Below are 19,706 nucleotides of genomic sequence, written 5' to 3' on the forward strand. Positions count from 1 at the left end.
TTTCATACTGAGGCAAAATCATCTTAGGGACTAAAAAAAACTAGGGCGTTTTAGATAAATTAAAGATTTATTAATATTCATTTTCATTCCTTTTTAAGGTATTCATGAAAAGGCAAATAAAGTTTAACCCACACCTGTACATATTTCGAATTCTTGTAATTGCAATGCGTATTGACTGTAACTGAGGAAAGATATTAAAAAAGGGTTCCGTAAGAAAGATAAAAGTTGTGGTTGTTGTGAAGACAGTGATAATTCTCTGAATATATATAGACATTCAGACTAACAAAGGCTTGAAATTCATGTAATTTTCTTCTATAACATTTTATGTCTGAATCAATTGATAATTACTAGAGCATGTTTTTCTGACAAGAAAATCAAGAGAGAAAATCTTGATAGTAGAGAGCAAGCATATCATATAGCAAGAGGCTTAGGAGTTACTGCCTCATGAGGAAGAATTCTTGGCTCAAAATCCAAATCCTCTTTTATAACTTTATTTTAAGCGCCCAGTGTGACAAAACTCTGTTCATTGCTCTTAAAATAATTCTTATTATTAAGTGTAAGATATTGCTGGATATGTAAAATTGCAAAAGCGTGGGAAATAGAATATTTTAGGATGTCACAGTTTGAACAAACACAGTGATTTTAGATTTAACATTTGCCAAATAATTTCGAAGAGTTTGAGCCCTCAATTGATTAAATTATTGTTTCAATATTAATGTCTTCCACTATTGTTTTGAAATACGTGTTATAAATACTTGTTTTAAATACTTGAACAAGTGCTGACCTACTAGTTTCTCCCTTGTACATGTGTGAACGATAAATTTACATATAAGTACATTGCTTTAATCTATTAGGTTATGGTGTTAAACTCTTACTGGCACAGTAAACGCTAGATGGCCTTGAAGAATTGATATTTCATTAATTTCGACCGATAGCCCACAATTTTGTCTTCTTACAAGTTCTGCTGTGCAAATGCACATTCAAGTGCAAACATATCAGTATGCATAGACAGTTTAAATTTAACCCCTCCAACGACGTAGATAAACGAGTAACTCATTCTGCGGGTGGATATACAAAGGCAAGTCGTATATACACGATGTCATATACCTAAACAGTTTTTACTTGAACTATTATTGAATCGCAAATGCCATTTAAATTTAGCAGTTGAAAACCAGACATATACATGTATTTCCAATGGGAAAAACGAGGAAGTTTTATTCTTTATAAGCTCATTCTTATATCGGTAAGCTAGATGTTGGATGTTAAACCCTGAAACTTTTGTACAAGCATTCATAACAATCTATACATTTATCGCCGTGATATGTGTTTGTTGATTACACCTGACTACACAGAGGAAAAAATTGGATCTCATCTATCATTATCAACAACTCAAAACTTGTGGATCGACTGATAAATCAGGTTTGTTTATTTTTGCTTACAAAGTAAATAATTTTTGCTAGTCAAATTCATTTTTTTTATTTTCTTCATCGTTCCAAAAGATATAAGTATATTTTTTGTTTAAAACCAACAACGAGTATATAAGTATCTTCAAAAATCTATGTAAAATGAAAATGAAAGTAACAAAATTATTTTTTTTATACATTCTTTCATGTTTTGAGCACACTTATAATAAATTTTATCTCTACAAATACTTTTTTTTTCATGGGGATAGAAATAATAATGGAAAAACCAGGTCTGTTTAAAAGAAAAAAGGAAGTAACAAGTGGCACGATTAAGGGAATTTCGGGTGGAAATTTCAGGAAGTTTGACGTAAGCTTTCGACAAGATATCTCCGATGCAATTGAAAATCCCCCCGACATCACTTCAAACACCGAAGTGTTTGATGATCCGGTCATAACACTGAGCGATATGAGCACTACGAGGGGCGACAATGCAGAAGATGCTGATGATTTTGTCAAATATGCAAATGATGGTACATTTGTAACATTATCAGTGTCATCAGAAAGTTTCAATTCAAATAATAACAATAAACCCAATAAACCTCCAAAGAAAAAAGTGAAAGACAAACAAAGACACTGTGAACAGTCAAAAGTTAGCGAAAGCAGAAGTAACACTACTTGGTTCGTACCAGTTTGTTCGGAGAAAAGTGAAACACAGGCAGAATGTGATTATATCTGTAGAATGTGTAAATCTAAATCAGAAGTTTCAGAAGTGAAAAAAGCTTGTGTCGAAGCTGACTTAAAGGTTCATAATAGTACAGGCAAAGAACAAGACCTATTGGATCCAGATTCAACTGACGATATCTCTCCAAATGCATTGTAGGTTTTTACATCAAAATTTAGAATGTAACAATTAGCCAAAATAATTCCTTATTCTTGAAATAATTTATAAATAATTGATCTTGTATATTAAATTCTTATAATCTTGGGAAACAAACTTATTTGGAAATAAAACTACAACAAAGACCTGGAATGATTTAACTTTATTTTGTTTTACCGTAGGATTCAAGAGATGGAAGTTCTTGTAGATACAATACAGGAAGGCTTTAGAAAAGTCATTGGAAAACAGCAAAGTAGCAAACAGGTCAACAATATTCACGAAAAGATCAAAGAGGCGATTTTGCAGATTTACCAAATCATGGACAGCAAAGGAATAGCACATGAACAACAACCTGAATACAAGTAAGGCATATACATGTATTTAAGAAGCATAATTAATAATTAAGACGATAAATACATTTGTGTTTCATGAATTTGGGTATGAAGGTAGACAGGATTGTAGAAAAAATACATAACCGCGTTAGCAAGCTACATAACTTTTCCACCAATTCATAGCCCATATGATACATTAAAGTAAACATTACACTGTTTACATATCTCTCTCTCTCTCTCTCTCTCTCTCTCTCTCTCTCTCTCTCTCCCTCTCTCTTATTCATGTGTTACTAAATTAAGTTCTGATCGATCATGAAATAATCCAGACAGCGTCAACCTCAAAAGTATAAAAAAGAAGAAGACATAATTGAAATAAATCTCTTTATCTCTTTGAATTTTTTAATCAGAGAAGAAATTAATGAGTCAATATAAATATTTTTATTTGCTTCCTTGTTTATTGGTACGCTACTTATACCAGTCTGATTAAAACCACCCCTTCTCCTTACACTCGTCAGAGTCTGACAGGTATCGATAGGAGGTCATCTTCACACGACCTCTACATCTGTATACAATCTCGATATACCCCAACACTCTTTTTGATTTTAAAGACACAAGTTGAAATGTGAAGGCCTATCTACTCTGGACATTGACTGGTAGATCAAGTTTTTGATAAACATTGGATATATATATATATATATATATATATATATATATATATATATATATATATATATATATATATATATATATATATATATATATGTGTGTGTGTGTGTGTATATATATATATATATATATATATATATATATATATATATATATATATATATATATATATATATATATATATATTATATATATATATATATCAAACTAAGTAAACTGGTAATATTCTTAACATTAGATGACTTCTTTTTATTTTAAAAGCATATGTCTTGACAGTGTTAACTACTCTTTACATTGACATGTAGACTATGAGTTGTCTTATCAAAATCTTCAGAATCATTTGTAAAACAGACATAAAACTCGGCACACCCAAGAAGATAATGACACCTATTGATTATGAGGTCTCAAGATCATACATGTACATAACAAGGTTCAATATGTTTTGTTGTCCGTTCAATATTTTGAAATCGTTTTGTTTGTTGCTTAATATCTTTTTAAATAATTGACCCTTGCCGTCAGTGTTCTCATATGTTTGCAAAACATTTCTGTTTGTAGGGATTCCGAAATAGAAAAGAAATTTAAAAATCAGAAAGAGGAGTTAACTGACATCACTAACCAAAATGATGCTTTAATGAAAACAAATCAAGAATTGTCCAAGTTGCGTATAGAACGTGAAATCAACATCAGACAGCTACAGGATGAAAAAGAATCCCTCCTAACTCAGTAGGTAGCACTTACTGAACAACTTTATGAAAGTTCTAATTTTGAAATCACTTTTAAAAATGTGAGCAGTTATTACAATATTTCAATTTTACCGTTTGTGGTTTTTTTTATGTTTCTTAAACTTGAATTCAGAGTCGCAAAGCTACAAGATGAAAAAGAGTCCCTCATCACTCGGTAAGCTGTATCATTACAGTTTCTAAAGAAATGGCAAACAAATATGTATAAAAATGTGGGCAGGCAACCAGCAATCAATGAACATTTTCATAATTATTACTATGGAAGCATTCTGATAAATAAAACAATTGTAGATTATATTTTTTCATCTGTATAACACCTGCCCTTAAGTTCATTGTTTCATGTGAAAACTTTTAAAAAAGGATGTAGGAACTCAATTTTAAAACTGTTTCTCTTGCTTAATCCTCCTATATTTTATTTAGATTAAGTTCGATTGCGGGGTCTCGTTTGAAGGATGGAAACCCTATAATTGCAGACCTGAGTGATGACAACAGACCACTCAAAATAGCAGAAAGATTCTCTGAGATCTATGACAATGAATGGACAGATGCCTTTGACAATCTTATCACAGATAAAAGCGAAATAGAAAGTATTCATATTTTACTGGACATTTTGCAGGTACATGTTGCATTTCAGTTGTGCACAGATTCAAGAGCTTAATAAAATGAGATATCATCTAGCAAGAGTCATTCTTATCCATTTGTCCCTTTTATATCGAAAGACGTATATACATGTAGATCTAAAAATTGTTATTTTTTGTTAAAATAGAGCATATCTAAAAGTTGTCAGGAATTAAGCAAAGACCAACTACAGAATTTGAAACATTTTGGAATTCCCTTAGACGCTGATGATGAGGTAAACTTATTTTATGTCTGTTGCTTTCATTCTTTTAAGTAAATAAACATAGTTTTATTATTAACATTTCATGTTACACAGGATCTCTCGAGAGATCAGGATACCTATGATCGAGAAAGAAAAGCAAAAGAGATGCAAATGTTATGTGGACCACTATCAGCTGAATTAGTGCAGATGGTAAAACTGTTTTTATTGTCATTTTTGTTATGTATATTAATAATTTCAAAGGATGCTTTACCTAAAAGTAAAGGTTTTAAAGTAGGGGGATCGTTCAATTTGTAATGCAAGATATCATAGCAGTCAAAATCTAATAAAGATTTAGCTATTGACCTGTTTACTGAGATGATTGTACTTCCATGCAAGAACAACTTTTTTCTCTTCCTAGAAATTTCTCAGAAATCCTGATTTTTCGACCAAATTCAGTGATTATATAATAACATGTGAAACCTTTATCACAAAATGCATAAAAACCTGTTGGATGATGAACATGCAAGAGGTTCCCATGTGTCTCAAGTTTGCTTACCAACCAGGCGATCCATTCAAAAGGGAGCTGTACAAAGAATACACCAAGTGTGGAGGTCAATGTGGTTATCTGGTTTGGCCCCTTCTCCTGCTCCATGTTGATGGACCGGTATTACAGAAGGGTGTGATGCAACCGTTATGATCAATTATTGATCTTTTATTAACATTTGGACAAGCAGAACACATTTGTATACATACATCATACCTTTCCTGCTATGTTATAATGAATAAATTTGGTATGAAGAATTTCATTAAGAAAAAATAAGAACATGTTGATAATGTAATTTAAATGCCGACAAATCCTGCACACATTGAGGGGCAACATTAAACAGATATCGCATTCGACTGAAAATTCTGATGTTAGAGTTATCTTTCGTAAAAGAGAATCCTTTCATTATAAATTTTCTGTCACTGATCAAAACTATCATATTATATCATGACATATTTTTCACCCAAAGAACTGAAAGTTTATTTCTTTGCTGAAGAGTTGTCTGTTTTCTATTATTGATAATAAGATTTCGATTATCAATAATTATAGCGTAAAAAAAGAGGTTTGAGGTTTACAAAGTCAATGATGCGTCAGTGCGTTCGTATTTTTAGATACAGCAAATATGTAAATAAAACATTGACCAGCGGTTAGAAACATCTGCAAATGCAAACGATTAGTTGATTTTATAGCAAGATTCATGAAGAGCACAGCTGCTTGTAGATATGTTTTAATAAGAAACCAAATCGACATCTAACGGGAGATGTTCTCTCTCTTAACGTTGCTTCCTTAGTTGCCATTTGTTAACATCACACATCATGATAAATAATTACGGATTTTTAACTTAAGTCATGCGCGGATCCAAAAAATTTTTCCAGGGGGGGTCCGAAGGATAATTGTGTTTGCCAGGGGGGGTCCGAGGCATATTTTCGCGATAATTTTACTATGTAAATTTAATAAATTGTCATTTTCCAGGGGGGGGGGGGGGTCGGGACCCCCCCGACCCCCCTCTAGATCCGCGCATGTAAGTAGAGTTGCCTATCTTCTATACTTCTTGATTCAGATAAAGTTTGTATTTTCTTTTAAAATGGAAATGGCATAGCCTTTTCAAGTACATGTATATATAAAAACATTGAAAATGGTTAAATAGCAGACATTGTGTATATTCAATTTTGTTCTCAATTGTAACAAAAGCATCAAAACAGGCATAGATTTTTTTACAACCCTGTAAGTATACTTGATACGTACAAATGTACGTGTATTAAGGATTCACATCTATCTGATAAATTGGTTGATTTGAAAGCCATGATCTAAAGTTAATCAATTTTTCTTTTGAGACCAGTAGTCACTACTTAAAATCTACAAGATAATACGCCATTACAATTTCATGTTCGAACGGTTGTTGAATTGAATCTCATTAAACATTCACTTTCTCTCTCAGAAAATGCAACAAAGTCATGAATGCTAAAACATTTAAGCATTGAATATCGCCAGCCCTAAACACTAGGTCGTGCAAACAAATTGAATACCGCGCATTATCACGGCCTGATGTGTTATAGGACCGACGATATCAAAAATTAAGCATTCAATGCTTATATTAAAGATTTTTTAACTTCTTGCCTTCTTCTTAAATGTGAAATATACCTCAAAATCGCCGTATTATCCTAAGGGTAAGTTCAAAATAATGGAAGAGCCACTGTAACAGCCACAAGTTGGAACTTTGATTTTCGCCTGTGACAGCATTGTCATTTTAACAACCTTGAACGTGTGTGACGTTGTAATAAAACATTATTCAACTTTTCGGTACCCTGTGTGGTTTACAGTGTTATAACTGCAGTAGCTTTCCACAGACTTTACATGCGACAAATAAGTGGAAAATAAATATATCCCGATAAGATGTGCAAAATGCATGAGTTTTCATGACTTATAGCAGTTTGTTAGAAAGTAATAAATTAAATTGAACCTAACAATTAACTCACAATAATATCCGATTACATATTGATCCCCAGAGGATGGACAAATTGAATCTCCTAATGGCTTTTCTCTTGAATGACAGTGTGCAGAGCCTGAAGAGATCGTAACGAAATATGGCCCAAGTGATGAGCAAAAGAAAACATTTATTCTTGAACGTGTAAACAAGGATTAAGATAAAGTGTTATCTACTAGACGATAGATTACAGAAGTGGATAATGACATGAAAAGTATTCGGCGTATGCTCTCAATGTAATCAATTACCCTGTAGAGCATGCATCCAATACAATGAAATCTAAAATTTATTGGCAAAATCCACCGATTCACAACATACATTCATAATTGAAGAGATAATACGAAAGGAAAACATACAATGTCAAATTCATGTGAAAAATTGTGAAAGTTAGCCATACAGGTACATGTATATTACCTGGTTAGTGACACTAAACGTATGACAATAGACTGTACATATACAATTAATTATTTACAAAAATATTTTTTTTCTGATATATCAAAAGTGGATTTTTAAAAGCAATAAGCGAATAACACAGTGTGCGTTGTTGTGGGTTTTAGCAGACGACCAAAATGTACAATTTCACTGCTATCGATATTTACAACTACAAAGCAAAGATTTTACCTCACCTCGAAACTTTTGATCAAAGAATCCGTAAATAAAGGGGTTGGCAATGTGATTTACAATGTACAGGCGACGTATGGTTAAGAAAATTTGAACTTCTTCGTATGTTAAGCTTCTCCAGAAATTAGAATCTTTAGCTTCTAGAATAACAAACGTCCACGGTGGTATGTAGCATAAAATAGCAATTAAGGAAATGACCATAAACATGACTGAATAGCGACGAGCGGAATTTGTTGATTTTTTTCTGTCCTTAACTTTTGTAGAATTATTCTTTGAATTATTTGAACATGATTCTTTTCGAGAATCCATTCGTAAGAATGTCTTTTTGTCAGTGTCGGTTTTGCTGGATTGGTCGGTTACTTCTGCGTCTATAGTTACGACCGTCCTTATCGTTGAGCGTTCGTTACTCCCGCTGTTACTGGTGCCAGACACTGAATTGATATCATGTAACTTTCGTGACATTTTAAACTGTTCAATTAACTTTCGACCTACGAGTGCATAAAAGATAGTCATGCTGAAAACGGCTCCCACTTCCACGGTTATCAAAATGGCTCTCGTGCTATCACCTAGTTTTTCTGTTCCTGGGGCGGATCCGCAGATATATCCGGTGATGTTTTTAGTTTCGTGCTTTACTTCAATTCTTTGATATAGAAGAAGCATCGGTATTGAAAAACTGCACGCTAAAAGTACGGCAACAGCTGTGGCAAATCTTTTGTGATTCAAATTCATTTGAAATCCAAACGGACGACATATTTTTTGAAATCGTTGAATGGAGATTACTAGTAACATAAACAAAGATGAAATGATGGAGGAGCACGTTCCGAATTGTATAAGTTTGCAAGTAAAAGATCCCGGAAACATCACCGGTCGCTCATTGTTCAGAAGAGAGAGTGTGATGGAGAACATACATCCAATTAGATCAATTATAGCTATTGCTGGAATGAAATATCTGTCATCATTTTTTGATTCCATCTTGGTTCTGTATAATACAATGACCAAGATATTTCCGACGACTCCGATGACCAAATAGAAGGATTGAATGCACGTACTGATGACGTACTGTTGCGATAGCTGCGAGTTCCAGTCCTCTAGAGTCTCGACCTCCATTCTTTTTCTGTCATGAAATTTCAGTTTAAAATATCAAACAGAAAACATACCAAATATTTTGCTTTTACTGACATTTTCAGTTTTACATCAATGAATGTAATATGAGAACTCATTTATCTTACAAAAACTTTCATCGCTTGAGACGCTATCACCCGTCTCTGTGCATGAAAGAATGCATAAAAAAACGAAAAAAATAATATTGATAAGGATGCTTCATATGCCAGGAAGATAAACAATAGACGAAGAGAGATACCGTGGCCTATATTTCATCAGAAACATTCGACAAAACAACACGGAAAAAATATTATGTAGAGCCAATTATATTGTTAAATATTTTCTAGAAAAATTGATGAATTGAGTTGATGTCGCATTTGCAAGGATAATTTTAGTTTTCTTTCTTTAATCACTAGAACATGCAATCTAGTCAAGTGTCTTAGAGGTTCAAATTTTAAAACAGCAGTTATTGAGCTTATTGCTTTACTTTGTGCATTTGAACAGTTTGTTGTACTTGAAGCCACGATTGACATAATTATGCATAAAAAAAATTGCAGATTAAATTCAGAAAAATAGGATTAAAAGATACCCATACTTATTAAACGAAGCAAAGAGCAAAATTAAAATTAGATAAAAAAACAAATATTGGCAATCTGTCGCATTAAATCCAGCAAAATATTGTTACATGTGATTACAAACCGTAGTGACGGCATGTATTATAAACAACCAACGATCTATCCATACTCATTATGTTTTAGTCAAATATATGTGATTCTGCATAATACTCGGGGAATTAAAACTTGCCGGAAAAAGATACATTTATAATTTACAGTTTTAAATATTCTTTAAAGTGTACATTTAGTTCTTAAATATATGCCATGATAAAAGATTAAGTTGCTCAAGGGCTTACTTAATATGCATTCATTTTTTTTTCAATAAAGTAAAAGGATTTTAGAAGATTACTTCTAAGGGAAAATACACTTGAATATAATTATTGAATTCCAATGAACACCGAGAGCGGGCACTTGCATAATCTATACACCATGTGTGTGGTAACAGTAATTTTCAGGCGATGAGATTTTAAGTTCTTTTAATTTTAAAAAAAAGTTTTTTATTTAATATGTGTACGTTTTTAAACGGATTAAGTTTTTTATAGGAAAATCTTCAAAAAAGTTTGACAAAATTATGCTATTTTGAATTTTTTGTGTCTAACACGTATCGCAACGATGAAATACAACATGTTCATGTAATTGTTTTGTTTTAACTTTATCATCCTGCTGCTGTCGCGATTTTCCGTCACTTTAAACAGTTAAATTTAATAACATTTCAAAATTTAAAGAAGAAAGTCAGAAATATATCATTGACGCTTATATAATTGACGCTGAAATTATTCAACTAACACAATGCGAAGATTTTTGATAAGTCTAGCCCCCCCCCCCCCCTTTCAATTTGCTACTTTGCCACCGACAAACAAACAGTTTATAATGAGCATTGTAATATGAAATTATTCTTACCTGACCAATCTGCTTAGCAGAAGTCATCTACAGGTCACGTTGTATTCATTATATAGAGCTGTACATAAGTCCTGGTATTAACATCCCTCTAGTTTTGCTAGGGTGCCGAGCAATGCGCTGCAATCTGGATGATATTATACGAATATTGACGGTGGGATATTTCTTTGCTTGATCAATATCACCTCTCTAGAGATGACGGCTCTATTAATTGATCTCCGCCCCCTTGATTTGGTCAGCAATTGTTACACGCAAGTCTACTCTATTAAAAAAAAAACCCCACTTTTTAAAAGCATCATCACTTGTCTAGATCTTAATATTTTTGTTTTTACTTTTCCTCGTCAAATAAGATAATCTTAAAGAGACCAAGTTTTTACAAATCATAAAGATACACGAGGTAAAGAAACTTGTCAGTATTCTTAAAAAGAAAGTTGTCAATAGCATTTTATATGCACATGCATGCGGAGAGTGCGAAAGCGTATTGAGGCCTACACTGCTGCGTTTGAACTGATAAACTGTCCTTTGTTTTATTGTATTGTCAGCATATCAAGGATCGTGGTCTTTTATTCATGCAAATGATTTAAATTGTATCTTGTGGTTTCTATCTTTACTGGAATCACCTTAACGAGTTTAACCAGTATGAATGTTACCTGCATGGCCATCTTGTAGATGTTAGCATTTCTTGACCTGGCTTGTTTCTGTCAAGAAATGGCCAAAACTATTGTCAAAAGATGAAAAAGCAATACAAATGAGGTTCAACTGCTTTTTTTTCTATGTAAACATGTGATATAAGTTTTGTGAACGATTGTAAAACATTTAATTTACATTTAAGAGCAATAATTTTCTAAAGCGTTAAAAAAGTGTAAATATAATTGTATTTGCTTTTAAATAAAATCATGCATGAACGGCTGACCTCAAGAGCGGTGCATTTTCTCATTATCATGATTTCATGCGAATCATTTCAAAACGCGAGTTAAGAAAAGACTCGCATTAAATCATGATGGTGAGAAAATACAACTCTCATGCGAATAGTTAATGCATTATAGCATTTCAATTGTAGTTAGATTTAATTTTAGTTGAAGGGAAGGGTTATTATCTACTTAATTTGCTTACAGATCTTGTGATATTAAAGTCTCATCAGTGGGAAACCGTTTTAACAATATGATTATTGAATCAGGGTCATAGTTCTGCTCATGTCTACCACATGAAACTACGATGACAAATACAGATATCTTAATGCTTTAAAATAAAAAAAATATATTCATAGATTGCTATTTTTAGCATTGGCTAATGGGTTCAACATTTCTTGGACCACTTGTATTATAAAAAGATTAACACTAATATTCAAAATTCGTTGTGGATTAAAATTAATGAATGATCGGATAAATGTTATCCAGGAAAATTAATCCCTCACGAATTTCAATTATTTCAAAGAATCTGCCAAAGTCAGTCTATATGTAATTCCATAAGTTAGCGACCTGAGCACATAGCATACAACTAGATCTCCCACCCCGCAAAATTCATTCAATGACATTATTTTCGCACAATGTTCCTAAGAAATGAAAATTTATACATGTATATGTTGATATAACTATAATGTATATATCTTTTGTTTTATCTCAATATATATCTTCATCGATATCACTAAAACTTATTCTTAGATTATCATTTTAACCACATTATTTGTTTAAGTCGATATCACAGATGGCAAAAAAAAAAACTGGTAAATTTACAATAAGGTGATTTAGATATATGGACAATGACATTAGAAGCGAACAATTTTAATAATTCAAACGACATAATAGTTTTTATGTTGATAAGACGATGAAAGTATGACAATGTATTAAGTTATATTACAACATGTGTAGGTCACCCGTAAACAGGGAGTATAAAACATAAAAAAAAAAATTCAAATCAGAATTAAACACTAGAAATTTTCCTACGTACCATTTACGTAAAATGGAACATAAAAAATAGAGTTGACGCTAATGTTGAATACTTATTATTAATCAATAATCAAAAGATATTTCTTTGTTTTGAATTTGACACTAATCGCCTCAAATGTAAACGTCTTGGCAGCTTAATGCCTAGTTGATTTACCGGAGAACAAGTTAACCCAGAATTTTAGGCAACAAACAGAACAAAATTTATCATTTTGATTAAAAAGCTGATGAATGAACAAATTAATTCCTCGAGGCTTACTGTCATATTAAAGAAAATCGAAGAAGTGATGAATCGGTATTAGGGATCTAATGCATGTTGTTGATTGGCACAAATGCCTCTTTACAAAATCTTGGTTACAGCTGTTAAATATAGAGCAGGCAGCTAAATATACAAAAGCAAAGAAAAAGCACGTCCCTAATGATGTGGTTATCAAGTTGGAGTTTTATCCCAATATGTTCGTTGTTTTAAAGTGAACAGAGTATTGTATCTAAGAAGCGAACTAATCACCAGAATTCTCTATGCATGAATTTTATTAAGTCAGTATCGTGTCTAGGAATCGTTATGGACAGAATTTACGATGCATTTATTTTATCATGTCATCTGGTTTTATTTTTCTTAACTTTCACTCAAAATACGATAGAAATATGAATTTCAAATACTGGTATTAAAAGTTGTAATAAAAATCAGCTTTAAATTGAATTGGGATATTCATGTGAATTGATTCTAAATTTTCAAAATAGATATAATATCGACGCTTATTTCCACTGATGATTCAATATCTATGTAATGGTTTTATTAATTAAATCACTTGAACTAAATAATGTAATCGTATTACAGTAAGTATATGCTCATAATGTACCATGCATAGCTTCATTTGTTTAAGTATTGCTTTCCCAAGTAATTAGTTCTTTCCTTCTTACAGAAAGCCAATTAGAGGCGTGTACATCAACGCTTGCGTTCGCTGTCGCATTCGATAGTGGCAAACAGTGATGTGTTGAACAGAAACGAGCGCTCACCTTAGAACCAACATGACGACCAAATGGTTACTTTTATGATTTATATTAAATTTTCTAGAAGTATGTAGAGAGATACGATTTGAAAAAAACCCTCGTTGATTACGGAATTATAAATCGACCATTGTTCTTTACTTTAATTGTATCATAGACGTTCCTATATTCATTTTAAAAACATTTACAATCTTTTCTACGATATATTCAAGGCGTTTTATGGAAGACTATGGATTCAATGTTAGCACAATCAAGAGATGTAATATAATATGTTTCATTTTTTTTCTCTGTATTTATGCTGTAAAAATATAGGGAAACATTAAGTGGTTCTTCTGTTACATCTCAATATCGTCTGCTTCCATACCCCATGGCTCTACACATTGATTCTCAAAAAGTGGGGTAAGTATATTGTTTGTTGATAGTATATACCTAAGTATGATTTTATGAAATAGTGTTTGTGTAAATCAATCTAATAAACTTTATTCTTGTTGTTAATACAATGTAATCCTTCTCAGGAGAGAGTTCTGAAATACTTGTACATTATATTTTATTTAAAACATTCTATCATTTTCCAGGAACGATACAAGTTCTTAAGAATAAAAAATATACAATCTTCTCCACTCGTCAAACTACATGTATATCTATAGTATTCGGTACAGTCATGGACTATAAATTGAATCATTATTTTTTGCCCGAGGTCGCTTTAATGTGCATGTGAAACATGATTGTGAGTTACATGTATATTTGCTGGAAATACGTCAGGCGAAGAATTATTCAGATGATTTCTATAAAATGTTATCCATTATCTCACCCTTTATATCAGTGTTTTGGTCAACCATGATTTTACGATAGTCTTTAGTTATCAAAATTTATTATATATTGCCTCAAATTACTTTATACCAAAGTTTAAAGTATGTAGTCTGTCGTATCAATGTAAAATACAATCAGACCACATCTTTTAGATTACGTTGATGGTTAATAATATTAAATCAATCAATGTAATGAAGAATTTCTTTCGGAACTTGTATTTTTTTCATGTACATGAAACTGCACTGCATTAATAATTTAAAAAATAAAATAAGCCAGTATATAAAACGATCGTTTATAAAAGTATTTCCTTAATATCAGATAAACTAACAAAACTTTTTTTTTTTTTTTTTTTTTTTTTTTTATTGTAAACAAAGGTTAAATATATAAATCATTTTATGAAACATTTACTCTCTCACTTCTCACATACTCACATTTCATCCCATATTGTATTATAAAATAAAGAGTAGGGTAGTTGCTTGTGATAGAACTAACAAAACTTGATATCTGATCTTTCTAGAAAAAAACATGAGGTATAAACATACAACAAATAAAATATATCTTTAAAAATCATTAAATAAAAGATCAGATGATCAGTGTAATACAAATAAATTTTAAAGATTGCTTGATTAATAAAATGAAGTGTTGTAAATGCATATATTTTATTCAGGATTTTGTATTAACACGTGATCAATACATAAATGTATAGCTCAATTCATTTTGACTTTCATTCTTATTTTAACATTTATATATTTACAAATCGTTCATTCAATTCAATGGTTTTAAATGCTTTAAAGTGGGAGACGGATAACACAGGTTATCTTTTACCGCATTAATTAGCTATACAATTTTCTAATAATATTCAATTCTTTATTTAATACAGTCAAGTAAATGTATTTTTTTTTTTTTTTTTTTTTGCTGAATTTCCTAATGAATTGCTGAATTTCCTGAATTTCCTAAGTGATTGTTATACTAGTATTGTATACAATTAAAATGAAGCTTATAACAATAACAAAAATACACATGTCTTAAACTTCCTTACAATGTCTACGTTATTCTTATAACGCATATTGTTTGATTTTATATATAATTGCTTTTTTTTACTGTGAACATTAAGTACATCGTATGTGTTGCTACGTAAGACTTTCTACTTGCAGAAAGAAAAAATGACTTTAGCAACATTTCGTCGGAATTTGGAATCAAAATAACCATAAATAAATGGATTTACTACAAAGTTTAACACGAAAAGTCCTCGAATGATAATGAATACTTGTGTTTCCTCGTACGTTAAATGATTCCAAAAGGCTTTGTTCTTTGTTTCCAGTAAAACAAATATCCAAGGTGGGAAAAAGCAAAGAATGCTGACCAGTGAAATCAGCATAAACATCAAGGAATAATGCTTTCCGGTGCGAGTCTTTGCATTTCTTGTCTTTTCATTTTTCTTTTCCAATTTATTAGATGTACCTCCATTTTTGTCTAATCGAAGCTCAACGTCAGTTGTATCATCAATTGTCCCTGTAGTTTTGGATTCATCTCCAGTGAATTCTGAATTGGTTGCTCGTGATTCACTTACTTTTTCATGCTCTTTTCTTGTTGGTTTCATTTTTGTTATTAGGGTGTAGCCAACAAAGCCGTAGAAAAAAGACATACAAATAACGGACATTAGTTCTGCCCCAATGACTATCCCGCGATAGATCTCTCCAAATTTTTCTGTATTAGGAACAGGTCCACATCTATGGCCAGTGATGTTTCTCACAGGGTGAACAACTTCAACTTTTTCATAGAGAAAGATTGTTGGAAAGGCAAAGGCTGCTGCGAGCAATAAAACTATCGCCACGACAGTTCGCTTACATTTTATGTTCATCTGAAATCCGAATGGACGACATATCTTCTGGTAACGTTGTACAGATATCACTAACAGCAGAAAAATGGAGGCAACAATAAGCCCACAAGCCACGACATTCAAACTTTTGCAAACTGTAGAATTTGGATATTTGTAAGGTTGATTATTGCTCAGTAAAATTAAAGTTGTTGAAACGAGACATCCGGCTAAATCCACACTTGCAAGAAAAGGTATAAAGTATCTGTCATCGTGTTTAGATTTCATTTTGGTTGTATACACGATGATTACAATCAGATTTCCACTGAATCCAACAACTAAGAAGAGGGACTGCAATATGGTGCTTACCAAATACCTTCTGGCATATTCATTATTCCAGTCCTCAACATCAAAAGTCATGTTTGATTTCGCCATTTTTTTCCTATTGAAAGGAACAAAAAGTATATATTCTACAGTCAGTCAGCAGGTACGATTTTTGAAATAACAATATATTAATTTTGGATGAAATGTTCACACACTATTCACGATATTAACAAGTGAAAAAAATCTTCTCAAACGCAAATAAATGCTGATATTTTCATCAAGTGTACATGTATGTCACTAAAATATCACTTAACTCGGCTTTTATAGTTTGAAAAAATAGCGTGCGCGTACACACATCAGGAAGTGTTGAAATCAAAGTACTAAAAGTCATGTTTATTGTTTGGTGATGTTAACGCTTTTTTAAAATAAGACTAAAAAAATAAAAAGACAAAAATTCTGTGTCCACTTGTTATTAACACAAATTAAATATTTTTATCACATGTTTTTCTCGCATTATCACCGGTGTGAGATCGGTTTGTCCGGTGTGAGACAGCAGTGTGAGATTTTTCTGTCTTACACTGTGTATTACTACGCCGTTTTAAAACGTAAACAAACGTTGTCTGCTGTAGGGGAATGCAAAATGGTGCATTGAGATTATCCGTTAAGTAATTGTGTTGCTTGATTAATTACAATTTATCATATTTTTAATTAAAAAACTGTCGTATGCTCTCATTTTGACTTGCACTATTTGCAGCACGCGGAGGGATAAACCGAAAGTAATCTTTTGAACGTCATAACAGAAAGTTGTCAAACATCATTTTTTAAGGTAATATAATGCGAGAAAAATAATCATTCATTATATACTCGTGTGGGATAGTGAAATTCCACCTCGGGGCCAAGATTCACGGTCTAGGACTCGGCAAAGCCTCGTCCTAGACCGTGAATCTTGTCCCCTCGGTGGAATTTCACTATCCCACACTCGTAATAATGAATGATTCTATTAATCTCAATATGCAGTGGATATCACTCATGTGATAAATTTTTGATATGCCACTGTGTGTTCTTACGCCAAGTGACGTCATAACTGAACATTACGTAGCTTTAGGAGGGGATGAATGACGTAGAATGAAAAAGTAACAGAATAATTTAGTTGAAAAGTGTAGAGTTATAAATGTGAAGCACTTCATGCTGTTTCATTTTTTTTCATAAATTAATAACAATATGTTAGAGAATTCAATACTTGTTTGTTAATCTTCAAGGAACTTTTTTCCGAGCGTAAGGTTGTTGACGTCTAATAACGAATGTGTTACGCGGCTCAAAATTACAATGTTTCATTAGGCCTACAGATAAGATTGAGTTTTAACAAAATACGGTGAAAACATGTGATAAAAAGAATCTCTCATGATTTGCGATGGTGTATGATTTTTATCCAACTCGTTGGATAAAAAATCATAGACCATCGCAAATCATGAGAGTTCCTATATAAATCTAATATGTAAACGGTGTAACCGTTGGACCGAGCGCAGATTTAACACAGTGGAGTTTGATTTTTATAGAACTAAATTTATTTGAAACGTACACAGTAGGATCCGCCTGGTTGCCTACTCAAATCATTCGTCAAAGTTAAACTAAACGTGGCATGCTCAGTCTACATTATGACGTCATGTTACAAACGTAAAACGTACACGTCTTGTCTTCGGAAATAGCCGAAGAGTTACGTTATTCCTAATTTTTTTTATTTCTTCTTTCATTGTTCATCAATTAAATTCATATGAATGCCGCGGTAACCAAATTGAATACTTTATTCAGTATCTAAAAGATCAGTTCCTTGACGTTAATGTTTTTATTTTCCATCTGATAATTTGATAAGACATACATAGAACAAGTCGTGTTTCTTGATTGAAGCACTACTGAAACTAATCTGGTTTTCTTTTTAATTTCTTTTAATTCAAATTACCTTCTATCGAAACACTGGAACTTATTTAATCGAATTTAGGGGCAATAAACATCGATAAGTACCAGTCAATCAATGATCGAACTACCTTTTAAAAAACAAAATGGCTGCCAATATGGCGGCGCCCATGGCTGGAAGAAATTTTTTTTGGCCATAGTACCCCTGATTCAACTTTCATTTTTTACTGATTTTCTTATATATACGTGTTACCATTAATCCTCGCTTCGCGAGGCGGGCTTCGCCCGCCTCTCGCTGCGCTCGGTATTAATCATTCATTTACAGTGTTTTTATACTCTGTCCCGAGTTTTTGCTTCCACCACTTTTTGCTTGATATTTCAATAACAGTAAATACCTTTGTGCTCAAACAACGTTTATCCACTAATATAAAAATGTCCAGATTATCTGTTTTGAAACGCCCCATCTACCGCTTCAGGTTTCAATACACATCCCGAAATTGAAAGTCTACGGAGATTTTGCATTGCAACAGCCATTTATAAGCCCGGATGATAACGTTAAAAAATTGCGCGATGTATTCCGAGTGTATTCCGAATGGAGAAAAGATGTAAACATTCCCCATTATAAATCTCCGTAAGGAATCTGTTTTCGTTCCTGTGAATTTTTCTGAGAGGAAAGGGATAATTGTTCAATGAAAATATCTTGGAAACATTCCCTTTTAACGATTTCAACTGTATTTCTTTCACAGGTATGTGTTATTTTATTAAAAATCATCAAAAAGCGATGGAAGCAATAACTTGGGACAGACTATAATCATATGCATCATTTTCGATCCCCTTTTGTGTTTTGATTAGAGAATTTTAACGCTTTTGTTAAATTCTGTATTGGTTGAATTTTTAAATTTGTGTACTTTATTTATAGTTAATATTTATAATCAATTACTGTAAAAGTCGAAACAAGCATTTATTTATGTATTCAGCATACCCGTATTTATACATGTAGCTTAACTCCATTTGAGGTTCATGGTTGCATATGTTCAGCAATGCATTTTGTTATTTATTACATATAACTCACACGTACATGTACAAATACCTTGAATTTTCAGACTTTGCACTTTAGCAATATATGTTATAAAATCAAGAAACAAGGATGGAGTCTGAACTTATTTTTGAATAATGAATACTTTGAATTTATAGAATTTGTACTTAAGCACAATAGAACTTGAAAAAAAATAAGGCTTTGAATGTTTTGCTATGTTTTAAATCCCAATATCTCATAACGGAAGGGCAAAACTGAC

General features: G+C 32.1%; 2 protein-coding genes across 2 annotated transcripts; one reads left to right on the forward strand and one right to left on the reverse strand.

Moving 5' to 3' along the window:
• The first annotated feature begins 1,049 nt into the window (after positions 1–1,049).
• LOC128155383 (uncharacterized) lies at positions 1,050–6,216 on the forward strand. Its single transcript, XM_052817074.1, has 9 exons — positions 1,050–1,419; positions 1,673–2,279; positions 2,463–2,642; positions 3,834–4,001; positions 4,134–4,175; positions 4,439–4,634; positions 4,785–4,871; positions 4,953–5,048; positions 5,257–6,216. Exons 2-9 carry the CDS (start codon positions 1,681–1,683, stop codon positions 5,533–5,535), a joined length of 1,647 nt encoding a protein of 548 aa, XP_052673034.1. The 5' UTR covers positions 1,050–1,419; positions 1,673–1,680; the 3' UTR covers positions 5,536–6,216.
• Positions 6,217–7,468: 1,252 nt separating this feature from the next.
• On the reverse strand, positions 7,469–11,018 carry LOC128155774 (cholecystokinin receptor type A-like). The gene is made up of 2 exons (XM_052817624.1): positions 10,603–11,018; positions 7,469–9,101 (listed from the first exon to the last, which is right to left on the reverse strand). Exon 2 carries the CDS (start codon positions 9,092–9,094, stop codon positions 7,952–7,954), a length of 1,143 nt encoding a protein of 380 aa, XP_052673584.1. The 5' UTR covers positions 9,095–9,101; positions 10,603–11,018; the 3' UTR covers positions 7,469–7,951.
• Between the last annotated feature and the right edge of the window lie 8,688 nt (positions 11,019–19,706).

The sequence above is a fragment of the Crassostrea angulata genome, chromosome 7 (assembly GCF_025612915.1).
Source record: "Crassostrea angulata isolate pt1a10 chromosome 7, ASM2561291v2, whole genome shotgun sequence".
Classification (NCBI taxonomy): domain Eukaryota; kingdom Metazoa; phylum Mollusca; class Bivalvia; order Ostreida; family Ostreidae; genus Magallana; species Magallana angulata.

What these genes read in the sequence shown, in the direction of transcription:
- LOC128155383 (XM_052817074.1), top strand. Translation starts at nt 1,681, where the DNA reads ATGGAAAAACCAGGTCTGTTTAAAAGAAAAAAGGAAGTAACAAGTGGC. An exon ending in AAAGAATCCCTCCTAACTCA is followed by an intron (nt 4,002 to 4,133) that starts GTAGGTAGCACT and finishes ACTTGAATTCAG; the next exon opens with AGTCGCAAAGCTACAAGATG. An exon ending in CCTTAGACGCTGATGATGAG is followed by an intron (nt 4,872 to 4,952) that starts GTAAACTTATTT and finishes CATGTTACACAG; the next exon opens with GATCTCTCGAGAGATCAGGA.
- LOC128155774 (XM_052817624.1), bottom strand. Translation starts at nt 9,094, where the DNA reads ATGGAGGTCGAGACTCTAGAGGACTGGAACTCGCAGCTATCGCAACAG.